Raw genomic sequence first — 19,306 nt, 5'->3', positions numbered from 1 at the left:
CACTTTGTTTTTGCAAACCTTTTCTACAAAAATTGAATTTTACATGTTAACATAGTCAGACATTTCTACATTATTACTTCAAAGAAGGAGCTCATGAGTTATTATTCATTCCTGAAGAAATGTTATTCGAATCATTTATTTCATCTAATTTGTCTTCATATCAATATTTTGCCCAATCCTATCTCCTCCAAGAATGGCAGAAGACTGGATGCACCATCTGCTCATACATTGTGGTTCAGACTTATATTGAAGGCATACTGGGAATCTATAGGTGTTTATGCCTTCCCCACTATCTATTAAGGGACTTTTAAATGTGAGACTTTATAGTAGATCAGACATGTCAAACTCGCAACGTCATGCAATGTATCGGAGCTTTTTTGCCGTTGCCAGCAAGGGGGTGTGCGCAGCTCCAGTATGATGAAACCAGCCCGCGGGCCGGCAGTTTGACACCCCTGTAGTAGATACTTACACTTTTTAAATGTTTTATTGGGCTTTTAACAAAATATCAATGATCTTTGGCATCTTAGATTTATTTCTAAGGAGTTCTGTGTCAATAACTTCTAAACTTTCCAGAAATATTCCAGACCTTTTAAAAGGACAGCTACATTATCTCACCTGCCCCCTTCCAGCAGATTGCAGAGCCTTTGGTAAGTGTGCCCTGTGCATTCCTGACCAGATAATACTTTAAGTGTTTCTGTTTCTTGGGCTGAGAGGTGAGTTTTAGATTGATATGATTAGAAAACTCAGTAAAGTAGCAGAATCCTTTCTTCCCACAGCCAACACAGTTTCCAGAGAAACCTGATGAAATAAACAGTAACAACGATGAGGTAAAATAAATCAAATAGTCCATACAATGTGCTTCAGTCTGTTTGGAATGGCTTTAACAAAATGAATGGTAGCTCTGAACACAAGCAGAAACATACACAGACACCAGATTTTTCAAAATTAAAAAAATGTACTTAATGCCTATCTTATTTCTTTCATTTAGCTTTTAAATAAAATTCAGGTGGAAACACCATGTCTCTTAAACGGCTAGCCAGGCAGATCAATGGAAATGGAAAAGGAAAGAAATTAATATCACAAAACTGCTACTAGTTTGATCACACTTTTTAGATGTTTACGAGGTAGATAATTTGAGAATTAAACCTTATTAGACATTGGCAGATAGCCAACATACAGCTGCTCCAAAGTTCTTTTACTACTAGGATTTGATACTAATTTGTTTGAATTTTTTACACACTCTCTTAAAGACATGCAACTGCAGCCAAAAATTTAAAAATACTAAACAGAATTTGAGTTCAGGAGCCATTTAAAATAATTTCCATGATAAATAGATTCTATGTTTAACTCCAGGTATTTCATCTGTTTACCACCTATTATACAAGCTGAGACATTTTAAAAGCAAATTTGTACAGAGGACAGGCTGTGAATAAAGCTGACTGGCTGGCAGTCAGGTGATGTCACAAAGAACCTAGTGGGTTTTTTTTAATTAATGAGAACAAATGGATAGACCTATAAAATGTTCACCTAAAAGAAGCCTTAAAAGGCAGAACTAAGTGGAATTATGCTGTACATTTCCAAAATTCCTACAACGGCACAATGGTTTTTTCCCCACATTTGGACTGTTATTTTGCAAGCTTGCATGCAGAATAAAAATGCTGCCAAATAATTGCAGACCCAGTTTAGAGGGTCTGCAGACGCTTTCTAAAATTATTATACAGCCAATTTGTACTGGAATGACATTTTTAAGCAATTCAGTAAGTAAATGTGAATCCTACGTCATGCCCAGTTATACACAAGCATCTGGAACTAGCACAGGGCAAGACGAATAGCCTCATCTTGTAAGCAAACTAAATAAAAAGATTTTCCATGTGCATTGTGGTTAAATCAGAGGTCACTGAAGCCAAACCAACCAGAAGGTGCTCCCATTTATCTCTGTCATATGGCTGAGACCGGCAAGGTGACTAGAAATCAATATTGTAGTCTGATTGATCAAGGCCTTTCACCTCAAGGTCTTCAGTTCAAAACCAGCCCATATCAACCCTGACCAAAGGTTGAGTAATCTGTTAATTTTATTTGGCCAATTCTACCAGACCACATCTGAGGCTTATGGTTCCTCTTGGTGCTATGACCTTTCAAGGGAGGGCCAAAGACCCAAATAAGTCTTTTAGTTTTAGACGTACTCCACCTGTGCCCAGGCTCTTTTACTATTTCACTGCCCCGCTGAGTTTTGCAGGAAATATTGTGTTCTTATGAAACTGCCATGCACTATAAGGGTCTTGGTGCTTATGCTCTTCTGAAATGAGCAGGAAAACAATTGTCAGCCTGTCTATCATCACTTTCCTTCAAGCCTGCTGCCAGCTGCCATGGAAACGGGAAGGGAGGGAGCAATGGGCATTTCGGAGGGGAAGCGTGCAGGTGGTTTGAGAGTGGGATTGCTGAGAACTGATGAGAAGGCTTGGATTCAGAGAGGCCAGTTTGGGTTGTTTAACTTCTTCAAAGCCAATTGTCCTTGGAAAGGCATGCACGAGGGCGGCCTGGAGCACCTGGACCAGAGACGTTCCCAAAACATCATCCTGGCCAATGATTGGACTTTATCTGCCTTACTACGTGAGGGTGGGCTCTGGAGTAATTTTCAATCTGTCTTTTTCACACATGTTTGGTTGAGACTTTGCCTGACTTTTGCTGCTTTCAGTTTGTTCTTAGTAAAAGCAGTTTTTCTCTGAATTTATGAAGTCAAAGGTTTTCTTTCCTAGGAATTGATCAGAGGCAGCCCTGACAACAAGACAGTGGTTCTCAACCTTTTTAATGTCGTGACCCCCAACTGGTCGTAAGTCGAGGACTACTCAACCGGTCGTAAGTTGAGGACTAAACCAGTTGTAAGTTGAGGACTACCCAACTAGTCGTAAGTCGAGGACTTTCCCTGCCCAGGAGCGCCACGCATGCGTGGTGCCGCCCCCTGCACCGGCTGAGGCGTAGCTGGCAAGCAGCAGAGATGGAGCAGGGCAACCACCCGCTGGGCCACCAGCTGGCCCAGCCCAAGGGAGGTAAGGCACTGCCAGGCCCCACATGTGCCGGCAACCTTCCCTGCACCCGCCGGCTTCCCACCTCCCACCCCTGGCCCTCTTTTACTTACATTTTTAGTAGTTGTTCAGCAGGGAGGGGTGGAAGCTTCCAGACAGCTCACCTTCACTGCAGACAACTTGCAGCACCGTTTGCAGACTGGGGCTTTTGGCGGGCTCAGCAGGGCAGAGACAGCCTGGACAATTCCTATTGGCTTTTGAAAGTCAATAGAATTAGACTATTCAAGAGAGTCTATTCTATTGGGTTTCAAAAGCCAACAGAATAAAAGGCTAAGGAAAAGGGGGGGGGGAAATGGCAGACTGTGTTGTTTGGCGACCCCCGTGAAATGGTCGCGACCCACAGGTTGAGAACTGCTGATATAAGACATTAAAACTAGGATCTTATGATCTAAAAACCAGATAGTTCAATATTGGAAAGGCAATTACACAATAGTGTGAAGGATTCATCTCTCCACACATGTGAACAAACTTGAATGTCATTTGGAGAACTATTCAAAATTTGGACTGCATTTATTGGGGGGGAGTTAACGACCCTGCAAACCCTTGCTTCAAGATGAGGTCAGGGTGACTGATTGGAACTGAGTTTACTAGCCAGATGCCCTTCCTGCCACCTACGTGGAGTGTGCAGCACACAACTACTCACTGAGTCCAGAAAGAGAGAAATATATGCTGCTACCTAGGATCGAACTGACAACCTCCATATTGTGAGGCAAGAGCTCCACCTCTAGGCCACCACACCGCTCAGACTGCATTTATCCATTGATATGTTTAATTTCCTATTTTCTCCCCCTCTTAAGTAAAATGACTTAAGTATTACCAATTCAACTGTGCTATATGATATGAGTATGTATGTAAGACTAGCACCTAGGAGAAATATGCTTTTGTGGGCTTTTTATTTCTTGCATATAATAAAATATATTTTTAAAACAGATGAAATGATTGTGCTAGAATGTGGCAATAAGCAACAATCTTAAAAAGTCCATTCTATGGACACATTGTGTAATTAACTAAGTAGCTAAATGGAACCTCCAGGATCAGAGGCAGCACACCTGTGAATAATAGCTCCTTTAAGCAAAGAAAACATAGGAAGCAATTAATGTCCTTACATAACATCACTCTACTCAAACAAATCTGTTCACAACTTAGAGGGCCCCAGAATTTGGGAGAAAGTAGGAAAGGATTACTTTATATTACATCATAAACCTATACTTTCCCACCTTCTGCTTGCATGTTGTATGCTTGTTTAGACTTGTGAAAAAGGATTAATGAATAGTCTCCCATTTGTAAATAGAAACAATCCTACTTTATGACTTTTCTTAAAATGCCCACTGAAAAAAACAGATCCTGGATTAGGGAGAATCATTATATTTTTTATTATTATATTCCAAGAACGGATGAATACTATTTCATATGTGCAACTTCAATTAATTTTAGATATTTAACATACCATGAGGAATCATACTGATTGTCCACTTCTATACATCAATCAGAGATTTGTCTACAGCCTGTGTATTTATTTGTCTAATAGATAGTAATAAATATCTTCATGCTCTGAAAAGCTTAACATTGTGCAAAATGCACAGAAATAAGCCACACCATTTTTTTCCCCCATGTGACAAATATCATTGCTTTAGTGGCTTCAATTTAACTGACTCTTTCAGTTTTGGCTGCTACCTCAGATTTTTTTTTTTTTAATCTAGTTTATCAGCTACTGTTTATGTATCTTTTAGACTATATATTTTTAATGTGTTCCATATGAGCTTAAATTTGATAAAACAGTTGATCCAAAACATAAATGCATGATTCTAATTTAGCACTAGGTACAATAATTCATATTGCATTTGCCCTGGTTATCAATTTCTTCACAGATTAAATTTAAAATTATGACCTTTAAAGTCAGAGAACATGTATAACTTATCAATACAGCAGGCATTTTGATCATATAATAGGATCTCTGCTACGTTATATTGCAATCTAAATTATTTTTATTGTTAAATCATCATTATGGCTTTATCTGTATCAATTTTACAGATGTTAAAGTCAATGTGGACTCACAATTAGATAGAAAAATGATACAGAAATAGATGTTATTGTTGTGGTTAACAAGAACAAGTAACATGATCTACTGCTACCTTTACTGAGATAGTTAAAAGACCAACACAAGGTAAAGTTGCTTTTATATGAATCCTTCATAGGATAGGCCAAGTCCTATTTTCCCTTAAAAATCTGCAACTACTACTGCCTCTGAAGATGTTTTTAAATTTGCCAGTTTAGTCTGCAGTTCCAAGATTCCTTGATCTTGTCCAAATCTACTTAGCTTTTTCAACATCAACCAAGGTCAATTAGGCTAGGAGTCGTAATAGAAACAGCAAGAAACTGACTAAAGAGGGTATGTTTTGCATGAGCATCTAGTATGCCCCATGCACAATGTGAAAATACTCTCGAGCTTTTCCCACTACAGTACTTAATTTTGCCCTAAGAAATTAATAGGTCTTCTGAAGAATGGAAGTAAACTATCAAAATGAAGCTTTTTGGATTGGAGGAAAAAGTCGAGCTGTTTGCACCCAAAAGGAGAAGGGAAAAAAAAAACAAAGAAAAAAACACTGAAGAGAAATTGGAAGACTTTCACAGGTCAAGAAAACTTTTCTCTTATTGGGGCATCATCACTGATGGTAGCAGAGGTGAGAAAACTATTAATATGAGCTTTATTCAGGCAGCTATTTACAACTATTATTTCCATTCATGATTCTTCTAATACTTCGGCTGGTTTTTACAGCAAATTTCAAATACTATTGATTTTACTTTTTACTTCTTTTATTGCTATTTTTATTATATTAAAAAGTTTTAAATGTCTGTGTTTGAGTCACAACAGCAAAAATAATGAATTAAGTGCCCTGGAAGATGACACATAAAGAAAACAAGTGATGATGACGTCTTAAATGCTACAGGCAGAACTTCAAAATTTTATTTGTGCTAATTGTTCCGATTTTAAGAGATGTGTACAAAGGCCATTTGATAGATTCCATTTTCACGTACTGCAATACTTTACCTACTTGAGTGTATTGATTCAGAGACAAATTAGTATAGGATATGGTTTGCCGAACAGGAGACCCAACTCCAGAATAGTCATTTGAACACATACAAACAGAAAAAAGAGAGGGAGGGAGGGAGGGAGGGAGGGAGGGAGAGGGAGAGAGAGAGAGAGAGAGAGAGAGAGAGAGAGAGATAACCATTGCAAGTCACAGAGGCAGTGAGCTGTAACCAAAACAAAAGCAATAAATGAACCTTATTTATGCCCTCCAGACATATCATTGCTTGCCATAAATAGAAACCGGAAGACAAAAAATTGCTCAAGAAATTACTAAATGCAGAGTTATTTTGTTTGAGAGCTCCTGGATGCCTCCAGGCAAATCCACCCTCAAAAGTGCAATCAATTAAGAAATGCTCCAAAGATCTTTTTTTTTGGCTAACCCACGTGTTTCCTACTGCAAATATCATCCCTCAAAGTTTTCAACCAGAGCAAATAAGCAGAATTCCCTCAGGAAACATGCATGTTGATATTGAAAATAAGAGTTCAGGGGAGATAGGAAAATGTGACTCCATCTCAGCATCACTTAAGGTCTTATACATATCACTTTTTAAGTTGGCTCTGAAGCTGCCCTAGCCATATCCTTAGAATTACTCAGAACTAAATTCTGTTCAGGGATGTGGATATGGATGCATGTTAGAGCTAGTTAAAAAAAAGATACCTTCACTAATGGAGCTGGAAAGGGTGTAGGTGGCAATTCTACACAAGTTCTATACAAACCACTGTTAAACAGAAGTGACCATTAAGCTCTATAACTAAAGCAAGTCATGCATTTTCCAAACCTAGCTCCAGGGGAATGAAGCAAACAAAAAGACACCTAGAGTGTTGCTGGCATAACATGAGGAGAAATTCTAAGATACTATTGTTCGGCCTGGTTCCTTGTCTTCTTCCTGACAAAGTGCACAAATAAATTTCTTGATACATGTTTTGATTTTTTTTTTTTTGCATTGAATCTGTACAACTTGTCCATTCTGTATAATTTGTCCATTTTTTTGCATTCATGTCTTATTCCTCTCAGTCTAATTTTTTAAAGGTTTCAGCAACCCTCTCCTTACTGTCTTTGGAAAACACCAGAAGGCAAGACATTTTTTCCCCCTTGGCTACCTCTCAACTGGACTACTCCAAAGCACTTTAAATGGGGTGGACCTTCAGCATTCAGAAGTTACAAGTGGTCCAAAATGCGGCAGCTTAAATTGTTTTGGGTGCACCTCATGGCACACATGTATCATTCCTACTCTGAGAGTTGCACTGGTTGCCAGTTGGTTTTTGGGTGCAGTTCAGGATGCCAGGGTGTTACAGGGTCTGACTTAGACATGTGCAAAACCAGTGTCTCCCAATAACAACTGTCCACCCAATAAAGGGCCGGGGGGGGAGGGAGAACTCTTTATATGTCTCCTCATTCAGGGACTCCCATCCTCATAGACCATAGAAGCAGTTTCCAACCCCCTGCATGGAACAGTATTAACCCCAACATTTGCACAATTCCCTCCCTCCTGGCTTTCAACAAATTAATAAAAAATTGTTCCATCAAGGCACAGGGGCCAATTTGCTACACCTATCAATCTTGAGAAGGAACTGAGTATATCTTTCAGTTTTATGTTATTATTTATTATAAGGTATCATTTATTTTTAAACTGGATTTTATAGTGTTTTAATTCCAGTTATGGATGGGAGAATTGAATATGTCTCAGAGACATCTAATTGGAGTCCCTGCCCCCCCCCCAACAAGCCCTGTAAGTAAATAAATGAACTTCTGTTTCAAATTCTTTAAATCATGGGCATTGACAGAGCTAACAGGGAAACGGTGAAAAACATGGGACTGTTTCATCATGCAAGTGATACAATTTGCATCAGACATCAGATGCAGGGCAACACTAGTAAAACATCACTGGGTAGATGTTGTTCTTTTAGTATCATCATGGTTTGCTGCAGATATCACAGATTCAAAAGTTTAGAAAGAGACTGAATTGAAGGGAACTCAAAATGGTCACTGGGTAAATAATGTAAAGAATATGTACATGATGTAAGGAAGAATGTTGGTATGTATAGTTACTGCAGCACCAGTGTTCAATTCAACATACTCACAAATGTACATACAAATGTAGCACTAGTTATTATTACCAAATGTTTCTTATTATCCTTTTCTCCTGTAGTTTAGCATGCAATTAACACATATACTACTTCCTCTGATTTAACAACCCTAGGAACTTTAAACTGTTAATAGCAGGAGCAATGAATGGGCTGAGTGGTTCAACACTACTCCCTGTATCTTTAAAATGACAACACATTGCTAATTTATAGTCCCTTTAATTCCTTTACTAGTGCTACCCAATTGTATTGTAACCCATCAAAGACAGCAAGATCTTACAGCAAAACATATTATTGCTTGACAAAGTTATCTACTCTGCCCCTTCCCACAGAGCTGGCTATAAACTAAAATCTTAAATTTATTTATATGGGTTCACTGTGGTTTTCCTTTTATTTTTATTGGCAGGCCTCTGTAGATCTTTGTTGCTAGTAATACGACTAATGGCCATTCAAACATCAAACACTTTTTCTGTCCAGTAAAAGGATGACTTATATACAGTATGGAAAATAACTTTCTAACAAAAGTTTCAAAATATACTTGAGTAAATTTACTTGAGAAGTAATTGTGTTTTCTCTGAAGTTATACACTAAATCTGAGCTGTAGCTGTTAAAAGTCTTATTAACGATTTGTTCAGCACCAACCTAGTTTCTTTCAGAGTTTAGTCTGGATTGACATCTTCGTCCACTCACAAAATTAATTTGACTAACATCTATCTATTCATCCCATCTTTATTTTGCATTCCTTCGAGATTGATTTATCCCATTTTTTTTTCCTGCCAGTCAGCAATTCTGTAACTAAAGCAAGCTAGAAGAGAGAAAGACACAAATTAGATCTAGGCCATCCTTCTTTTTTTCCCTGTCCAAGTCCACTCTAAGATCTATAACCACTGGCTCCTGTCAGACTGACTAAACCTCCAAGGTCAGATGCACAAATGGCAACTTGTAGGGTAGATTTAGGTGACAAAGACAAGACTTATTAATCCATCCTAAAATGATCACAAATGAGTCTGATTTGGAAATTGTATCTCTTGGTATGTCTTATAGCTGTATAAAAATAAATATATTTTCTTAATTATTTATTTAGAATAATATCCATTAAACATAAGGATATGGTTACCTGGCAGGACATGTATATTCCAAATTTGAAAAGATCTACTGAAACTAAAGAGATGCAGTTTCTAATAAGGTGAGGCCGAATTTAGAGTAACTTACAGCAGTTGTTAACAAACATACCAATGAACTATATAAAGAATGTAATGAAAATTAAGGCTAAAATGATATTCAGAGTGTACAATGACTTCTGGATTCCTAAGAACATAGCTTGACCAATAAGTAATTTACCAACATCATATCTTAAAATAAAATCATTCCAAGGCAGCAGAAAGGGAACTTTTTTAAACTTTCAAACTTAAAAAAAAAAATGACAGTGGAAATATGCAAAAATATTTCAAGGTATAATCCAGGCATTGGTAAGCCAAAGTGACCTTACTATGTTTTTAAGCATAGACTGGAGTCAAGATATTTGTACTGGTGTTCATGCTCATATTGTATTTTTTCAAGGATAAGAGAGCAAACTGCAGAAGATTAGATTGTTCAGCTAATGTTGCTGAATGACAACAAAGGGAATTACCAGTCCCACTTACCTAGTAAGGCATTGTGCCCATAGTCATCGGGCAAGAATCGCTTATCCACAGCACACACCAAAAGGTGATCAGGTAAGGTTGGTGACTTTGCACCAACCAGTAAAAATCCTGAAGGCACTTCAATTGGTTCATTTAATATAGACGCTAGCCTGAGGTCTTTACCTGTCTGACAGAAACCTGGAGAGGAAGAAAAAGGACAACAGGCGTCATCAAGTTTGCCAGTAAAACAAAACTAAAGCTGGGGAGTATGAAAAGTGCTCTCATCTATCTGTAAGACCCACTTAGTTAGCTTGATATAAGATTCCACAATGGAACATGCAGCAGCATATATTGCAAAGAAGCATTAACATAAAGGAGCAAAAGAAATCAGCATAGAACAGTGGTTCTCAACCTTTTGAATGCCGCGACCCCCAACCGGTCGTAAGTCGAGGACTACTCAACCGGTCGTAAGTTGAGGACTACTCAACTGGTGCAGCACCGTTTGCAGAATGGGACTTTTGGCGGGCTCAGCAGGGCAGAGACAGCCTGGACAATTCCTATTGGCTTTTGAAAGCCAATAGAATTAGACTCTATTCAAGAGAGTCTATTCTATTGGCTTTCAAAAGCCAATAGAATAAAAGGGAGTAGCACAGCTAAGGAAAAGGGGGAAAAAATGGCGGACTGTGTTGTTTGGCGACTCCCGTGAAATGGTCGTTCGACCCCAAATGGGGTCCCGACACATAGGTTGAGAACCACTGGCATAGAAAGTTTACCAAAAAAAATGTAAACAGGAGAATAACTAATAACGAAGAAAAGGTAACAAATAGCTGGGTATGATTAAATCTGCTTTAAAATGGGAAGATGAAAGGGAAATTCTGCTTAGAAATTTGTTCCTCACATCATTATCAAAAGTTCTGTTTACCATTTTTAAAACTGCACAAACAAACAAAAGGAATATTTAAAAAAGAGAAAGGGAGGGTTCACTTACTTGCTCGAAAGTCTTTACCTTTCTTTAACCTTTGGGCAAAACTCCTTAATTCAAATACTGATAGTCAGCATCTATTGGCAAACCTCTGTTCAACTTAAAAAAAAAAACTGGCAGTGGAAATATGCAAAAATAATCTAGTAATTCAAGGTATAGTTCAGGCATTGGTAAGCCAAAATGACCTGGCTATGATTTTAACCTTGGACTGGAGTCAAAACATTCTTAGTGGATAATAGGGTATTTGTGTTCCCATGTTCCGTAAGGGTGTAGATTTGCTCATCAAAATATTGCACAATCATTGTTTTTATCATATCCCACGTGCAAAGACTGCAACGTGCAATTTCCTGAGAAAATTATGCCCTACATGTTTTATATATTCTTTTCAGCAACTGGCAACAGTAGAAGAAAGTGGGACAAATGGGCCCCTGTTCACAGAACTTTGGTCTTTGAGTTACAATCACAATTGAACCCAAAATTTCTGTTGCTAAGTGAGGCAGTTGTTAAATTAGTTTTGCCCCAATTTACAACCTTTCTTGCCATAGTTGTTCAGTAAATCACTGCAGTTGTTAAGTTAGACAACAGCTTCCCTGTTGACTTTGTCAGAAAGCTGCAAAAGGGAATCACTGGGACACTGCAACCATCATAAATATGAACCAGTTGCCAAATGTCCAAAATCTGATCACGTGACCGTGGGGATGCTGCAACGGTCGTAAGTGTGAAAAACAGTCATAAGTCACTTTTTTCAGTGCTGTTGTAACTTCAAATGGTCACTAAATGAACAGTCGTAAGTCAAGGACTTATCTATTATTTGAAACACATTAGCACGGTATTTCCTTTTTTAAAAAAAACACATTTTCATTTATTGGGTAGATGATACAAATTTGACAACAAACTTTTGTTCCTCAATAAGGAATGATTGCTTGATTCTGTCATAGTCACCCTTAGCATACATAAAAACCTTTAAAGTCTCTTTGTTTTGTATAGTCTTATATGAAATTTAGGGTGAATAGCATGAACACCACTAAGTCTTCCTGGGTATATAGAAATAGCACTTAGACTTATATACCGCTTCACAGTGCTTTACAGCCCTCTCTAAGGGATTTACAGAGTCAGCATAATTGCCCCCAACAATCTAGGTCTTCATTTTACCTCAGAAGGATGGAAGGCTGAATCATATACCACATGCAGGCTCTGGTGCCTTGCCAACTTTCTTAGTATAAAGCTATATATTGCTGTCTCCCAGTGTGTGGACAGCCTGGGCTTATTAGAGGCTGTACTATACAATAGATTGTGACAGAATGTGACAAATAAGATTATTTTTAATGCCTAAAGCTAATGCTGGCAACAGAAGTGCCAACATGACATTTCCAAACATAAAACAAAGCTTTACATAAAAAATGCACTTTCCATATAGCAGCACATACAAATCTCAAGTATAACCTATTTCCAAATGGTTTCCAGGGAAAAAAAAATAACGACATTGATCAATATAAAGAGCTTCAGATCAAATAATATTAGCACACAATCATTCGCTAAACTTGACCTTAAAATCTATCATGGGAACTGGCTCAATTATTAATCTTTGATGTACGCTTTCTATGAGTGATACCATTCACAGATGATCTAGAATATATTCTGCCAATATACATACTTCTTTTCTTACAGTTATACCCCAATATTTTGAATTTACAAACTAAAAGAATTTTGATTATAATCAATAATTTGACAAAACATTTTTATAATCGGCATGATAGAACATGAAAAATGTGTGGGAGGAGATGGATCATAAATTAAACTTGATCTAAATTCTATTTTTCTATTCCTATGATTTTTTAATATATACAGACATTTTCACATATTGTGTATAAATAAAAGATATAAAATATGTGGACATAATATATAAAAGGTTTTGATTAAGGATAAATTTTATTGAAGATAAATTTTCAGAATTTCAGTCTGAACTCCTTAATGACTGGGCCACTATTAAAAAAATGGACATACTCTGCTATGTGAAAACTGAAATAGTAATGAAAATATACTCCCTCACAATGGAAAAAATGGAATGTAGGAAAAAGATCAGCTTATAAGCAGTCTCCACTACTTTTAAAAAAAATAATATGGTAATTGGTGTGCAGAAATCATATGAGCCTCTTAGGGTGCTGCAGTACAATAAACAACTTTACCTACAATATAATAAAACCTAAAACCAGTCCTTAAATTTTATGGAAACAGTGAAAAGGAATCACTCCTTATCAATATTATGTATTTTTACATGTAAAATCAAGCTCTGGCTGGATTTTACAATTTGGTTCCATTTTATACTAAACAAATAATTCCACGTCGCTGATATAAAAAATACATCTTAGTCATCTATAACAGGAGTCCCCAATCCCTGGTCTGCAGCCTGAGTGAGCACATGAAACATTCCCCTCTCCTCCTTTCCCCACCGCTGCAGATCTGCTGAGCCGGAAAGATTGGGGAATTCTGGTCTATAGTATGCCTATAAATTAACCATCCAAATAGCATTAATTCTTACCATCAGTAGTGCAACAACCTTCAGGTGGTGGTTTCATCTGATAAGCAACAGGAGGGCTACTTGTTTCTGAACCTTCATCATCATCTTCTTCTTCCTCCTCCTCTTCATTATCTACCCTATTGCCTGCTAAAGAGATGATGATGATGATGATGATGATGATGATGATGGTGGTGGTAGTAGTAGTAGTAGTAGTAGTAGTAGTAGTAGTAGTAGTAGTAGTAATAAAGTTGGAAGGCACCTTGGAGGTCATCAAGTCCAACCCCCTGCTCAGGCAGGTAACCCTATACCATTTCGGACAAATGGCTGTCCAGTCTCTTCTTAAAAACTTCCAGTGTTGGCGCATTCACCGCTTCTGGAAGCAGGTTGTTCCACTGGTTAATTGTTCTAACTGTCAGGAAGTTTCTCTTTAGTTCTAGGTTGCTTCTCTCCTTGATTAGTTTCCACCCGTTGCTTCTTGTCCTGCCTTCAGGCACTTTGGAGAATAGCTTGACTCCCTCTTCTTTGTGGCAGCCCCTGAGATATTGGAACACTGCTATCATGTCCCCCCTCGTCCTTCTCTTCATTAAACTAGACATACCCAATTCCAGCAACCGTTCCTTATATGCTTTAGCCTCCAGTCCCCTAATCATCTTTGTTGCTCTTCTCTATACTCTTTCTAGAATCTCAGCATCTTTTTTACATTGTGGTGACCAAACCTGGATGCAGTATTCCAAGTGTGGCCTTACCATGGCATTGTAAAGTGGTATTAATACTTCACATGATCTTGATTCTATTCCTCTGTTAATGCAGCCTAGCACTATGTTGGCTTTTTTGGCAGCTGCAGCACATTGCTGGCTCATATCTAAGTGATTGTCCACTAGGACTCCAAAATGCCTCTCATAGTTGCACTATCATTAGAACTCAGATAAATTGTACTTTCTGATAAGCAAGCAAGTTACTGTATTAGTAACAGCTGTACCATATTTACAGCTGTTGAGAGACAGACAGACAGACAAGACGGCTATGGATATAGATATAGTGAGAGAGAGAGAAGAGAGAGGGAGGGAGGGGGAGAGAGGGGGGAGTACATTTGTATTCATTTCATGAGCAAACTCAGTATTTTCTCATTTGACGCCTTCCAGACATGCAGAAGTATACATATACATACAGGCTGGAATCAATGAAAACTAGACCTGTATATTTTGAAGGCACTTGATTATGAAAAATCAAACTGAATAAGAATTTCAAATGTAAACGGCAGCGATAATTGTATTTGCTCAACATTGGAAAGATGAAGAATTACCAGCGGAGAAAGAGATAATCAGGAAAAATTTGGACTGTGCAGAAATGGACAGACTTACATTGAAAATGAAGGAGAAAGAAGATTCAGAATATTTTAGAACATGGAATATATTTTATCAATGGTTAGAAAAATGAGGTAAAGAGAAAGGAGCTTAACATGTATTAGTAAGCTAAATATTGCAAACCCAGACAACATGTTGCTGATAAAATATTAAGGATTTGTGATTATAAAAAATTAATAAAACATGGTTATAAAAAAAAGAATTTCAAATGTATATGGCACAGTGGGAACATTATTAAAATGCACAACATGCATACATGGGGTATACGTTTTGAGAACAATCTTTGTAGTTTACAGACAGAATCAATGTGCAGCAATCATATCACCTGATCCATTCCTCACTCAAAACACCACAGAACATCCATAGCTACGGTATATAGTCCCCTGGGAAAACTTCCAAACCCTGACAGCTGCTTCATCCATGGAAGAAATCATCAAAGCTTCAGTGTTTGAGTAACAAACATTCATGAGTGAACTCTCTCCAAGTAAAACCCAGAAAATAAACATCGATCATTATAAATCAAATGAATAAATTTTCTAATAATTGTATGAGTTGTTCTTTACTCTAATTATGGATAAGCCACTTATGCAAAGGGGAAAAGGTTGTGTAGATACTTGAGCAGTAGAAAATAAAATCAATATACAGTAGTCAGCACTTAGGCTAACAAGGGAAAATACCGAAGCAAATATATTTTTATTAATTCACCTACCTAGATAAAGGTGGCACAACTGAAATGTCAAGACCCAGTAATCTTACTGGGATCTATGAAGGCATCTGAATAAGGGCCTCTGGGAACAAGGTCCATATAGGTATTTATAGAAGAAAGCATCTTTTCAAGTCCTAGTCTCAAACACTAAGAACTTTCATTATCAAAGCCAGCACTTTGAACTGGGCACATAAATAAACTGAAAATTATGATAGTTTTTAAAATAATCAAATAATAAAAACCCAGATCATATTTAGTATTTCTTCTATTGCATATTTAGCATCTTAAGCCAAAATTAGGCACCTAAGAAAAATTGTATCTGAATCAATAGACAAAGAATTTCATTTACCCAACAGACCATGAAAGAAAGTCATGTTCCCTAATGATTTAATTGTCTGGACTTTTTCCAGATGTTTGATTTATCCAATAAGAACTTGGCACCTCATTTGCTTGTCTGAGTTTGCAAGCTAAATAAGAGTAGGCCTAGTAAATACTTGGATGGAAGACCTCAAGGACATTTATTTGTTTATGTGTTTTAATTCCTGGGAAACAGGCTAGACTGAGCTACCTAAACCACATCCAGAAGAATGCAATGACAAACCACTTTCATACTGCTGCCAAGATTATATATTTTTTTTGAAGATTTTTAAAAGCTTTAAAAGCTAAGAGTCCTGGTGGCGCAGTGGTTAGAATGCAGTACTGCAGGCTACTTCTGCTGAATCCTGGCTGACAGCAATTTGGCAGTTCGAGTCTCACCGGCTCAAGATTGACTCAGACTTCCATCTTCCCAAGGTCGGTAAAATGAGGACCCAGATTGTTGGGGGTGGCAATATGCTGACTCTGTAAACCACTTAGAGAGGCCCGTAAACACTGTGAAGCAGTATATAAATCTAAATGCTATGGCTATTTGAACAGAATTGTGACTTCATTTATATTTTATATAATTTTAATTTTAGTTATATGTACCAAGGATATTTTTATGAATCTTTTAGTGTTGACTATTGTGTAATCTGCTCTGAGTCTGTTTTGATTCAATGATAAGTAAACTGAATGAATAAAATGAATGAATGAATGAATGAACGAACGAACGAACGAATAAATATTACACACATATGAAAAGAGACAACCCCATCATCTTGGAACAATTGCAGAAACAGCCTTTCCCCATCTGATATCACAATTCGCTTTATTTTATTGCTAGTGCAAAGTTCCAAGATCATAGGTATTCCACACTGAAAATATCTAAATAAGTGGATGTTAAAATAAGGGTATTACTTATTCTTTCAATAATCTGGAAGATCACAGGTACATGCCAAATGGATATGAAGGAAATACTTCATAAACTGATAAAGGAAAACAGAAATGAATTGAAAGAAATATTCCCACAGCGATGGTCAGAATTGTAGGAGATTCTAAAGTTTATCAAGAACATTATTGATATTTTTCTCCGCCTCCCAGCTGTCTTTGTTTCTTCGGAAACAAAGTGAAACGCCGCTACCATCTCCGCGCTTAAAGTTTTCTGGTGAGTGACTTTTAAAGCGGACAGAACTATTTAAAGGATTTTACTTAGAGTGTAGAGTTTTATTTCTTTTTATTTCTCTTTTAGTTTATGTAGATTCTTTTTCTTTTGTTTTTTTTTTGTGGTGGAGAGTGAGAGTGAAAGTAAGATGGCGTTTTGAAAGTGCTTTTTTTTTTTCTTTCCGGAAAGAAAGAACGGACTTAAATGAAACGTATGGACAGCACAGTCCTTTTTTCTTTTAAGTTTTCTTTTTCTTTTAAAGTGTTTTGGAGGTTTTGAAGTTCTTTTCTTGCACTCTCCCTGGTTTTTCTTTTTTAATTTTAAGGATTTTAGTATTTTTCTTTTTTTTAAGAAGAAAGAAAGAGAGAATAAGATTTTTAAAAAATGGCTTCAAAGAGACAACCAGCTTCTATAGTTTCTAAGGTGGTTTCCTCTCCTGCAATTGCAACCGTACAACAACAACTTAAAGCTACACTACCAGTGCTGCAACCTAAGGTTACACCTCCACCTTCTCCTCCCTTGCCAGGCTTATCTGCACAAGACATTAAAGATATAATGGGAAATGCTGTATCTCAAATCAGGGAGGAAATGAAGCAACTTCTTGAACAGAGCAAGTCTGAAAGCAAAGAGGAAATGAAGGATCTTTTTGAACAGAATAAATCTGAAACTAAAGAGGAAATGAAGGAGCTTTTAGTGGAGAATAATATTATTTTGAGGCAAGACATAGTTACAGCTTTATCAGGTTTGGCTTCCGTGGTTGTGAAGTTGGATTCCAGACTGGAAGAGGTTGCAGAAAAAGTAGACCTCCTTGAGGACAAATTTCAAGATATGGAAAAAAAGATGGAAATTTCACAAGAGGATATTCTTATGTCTCAGTATAGACAAATGGAATATGCTTTGAGAATTAGGGGTCTTAAAGAAGACATGAATCAAGATCTGATGGAGATGGTGATTAATGATCTAGCTCTTGTTCTGAATAGGGATAAAGATGGATTACGTAGAGAAGTGGAAAAAATTTACAGAGTTAATTCCTGGATTGCGAAACAAAAGAACCTGCCAAGAGATGTGGTGATCTACTTTGCAAAGAGATCTCTGCGTAATGAAATTATACAAGCTTTTTATAACAAGAGATTCCAGATTGCTGCCCAAGATGTTATCATTTTAAAGGAAATCCCATCTAAAATTTTAAGAAATAGAAAAGACTTCGCTTTTCTAGCTAATGAGCTTAAAACAAGATTGATGCCATTCAGATGGGAGATCCCGATGGGTATTGTTTTGAGCCATGCGGGGACACGTTACAGACTTAATACAGTTGTTAAAGCCAAAGAGTTCTATAATACGGTCCTGGGAGCAGGCTCATCTTCATCTATGACTCAGAAAGCTCTGGGCGGCAAGGAGGTGGAACAGCAGTCTGAAGGATTAGGTTTGATGGTTGCTGGAAAATCACAGGTGGAATGGCTGCGCCAAACAGAGGTCAAAGAGCAAAGAATGACTCGTGCAGCATATAGACGTAAGGAAAAGGAACAACAGAAGAAAGAAGTTAAAGAATCTTCTCATGAAAGTGTCTCAATGCCGGTGGGAGGAGCAAGACCCAAGAGTTCTGCAACACATTCCTCGATGGCAGAGCTTCAGGCAGTCTTCTCCAGGCTTTTGGTTAAGGGAGATGGCAAAGTTCCTGACCTGGAATGTTAACGGCCTTAACTCCCCCCAGAAAAGAAAGAAAATCTTTTACTATTTAAAGCAACATAATAATGATATTATTTGTTTGCAGGAAACTCATATTCAACTTAAAGATCAAAAATATTTAGTCAATGCTCGTTTGGGATCTCACTTTGTATCTCCTGCCCCTGGGAAAAAAGGGGGTGTGGTTATTTATGTTAAGCAAAATCTACCAGTTCGTCTGGTAGAATCAGACCTTCAGGGAAGATATGTTATGATTGAACTGGGTTTATATGGTAAGAAAATACTTATAGTGGGACTGTATGCACCAAACCAACAACAGCAACTATTTTACAGACTGTTACATCAGAAAATAATTTCATTGGACTATAGATCTGTGATATTAATGGGAGATTGGAATGGTGTTTTAGATACACAAAGGGACAAAAAAGGTTCTTCCATTTTTTTTAAACAGGCTAAATTACCCAAAGCTTTTTTTGATTTGAAAGAGGACTGGGAGCTGAGGGATTACTGGCGTGAACGTAACCAAGAGGAGAGAGATTTTACCTTTTTCTCAGATAGACATCAATCTTTTTCAAGAATTGACTTTTTCTTGATTACAACTGATTTATATAACAGGGTAAAGAATGTAAAAATCTTTCCTAGGTCATTGACAG

The 19,306-nt window shown here is 37.3% G+C and overlaps 1 protein-coding gene across 4 annotated transcripts in view; it reads right to left on the bottom strand.

Moving 5' to 3' along the window:
* GREB1 (growth regulating estrogen receptor binding 1) overlaps positions 1-19,306 on the bottom strand; it is a 143,124-nt gene that overhangs the window by 66,440 nt on the left and 57,378 nt on the right. For 3 of the 4 annotated variants that reach the window (XM_039331931.1, XM_039331932.1, XM_039331934.1), the window contains exons 3-5: positions 13,403-13,528; positions 9,903-10,079; positions 616-798 (exon numbers count right to left, since the gene is read on the bottom strand). In XM_039331931.1, the coding sequence (XP_039187865.1) occupies positions 616-798; positions 9,903-10,079; positions 13,403-13,528 (486 nt within the window). The remainder of the gene's footprint in view (positions 1-615; positions 799-9,902; positions 10,080-13,402; positions 13,529-19,306) is intronic. The other variant, XM_039331933.1, reaches the window with a different exon arrangement.

Source organism: Crotalus tigris, unplaced genomic scaffold (assembly GCF_016545835.1).
Source record: "Crotalus tigris isolate CLP2741 ecotype Arizona unplaced genomic scaffold, ASM1654583v1 scf7180000024439.5362192, whole genome shotgun sequence".
In the NCBI taxonomy this organism is placed as follows: Eukaryota; Metazoa; Chordata; class Lepidosauria; order Squamata; family Viperidae; genus Crotalus; species Crotalus tigris.
This window is presented reverse-complemented; position numbering and strand designations above follow the sequence as displayed.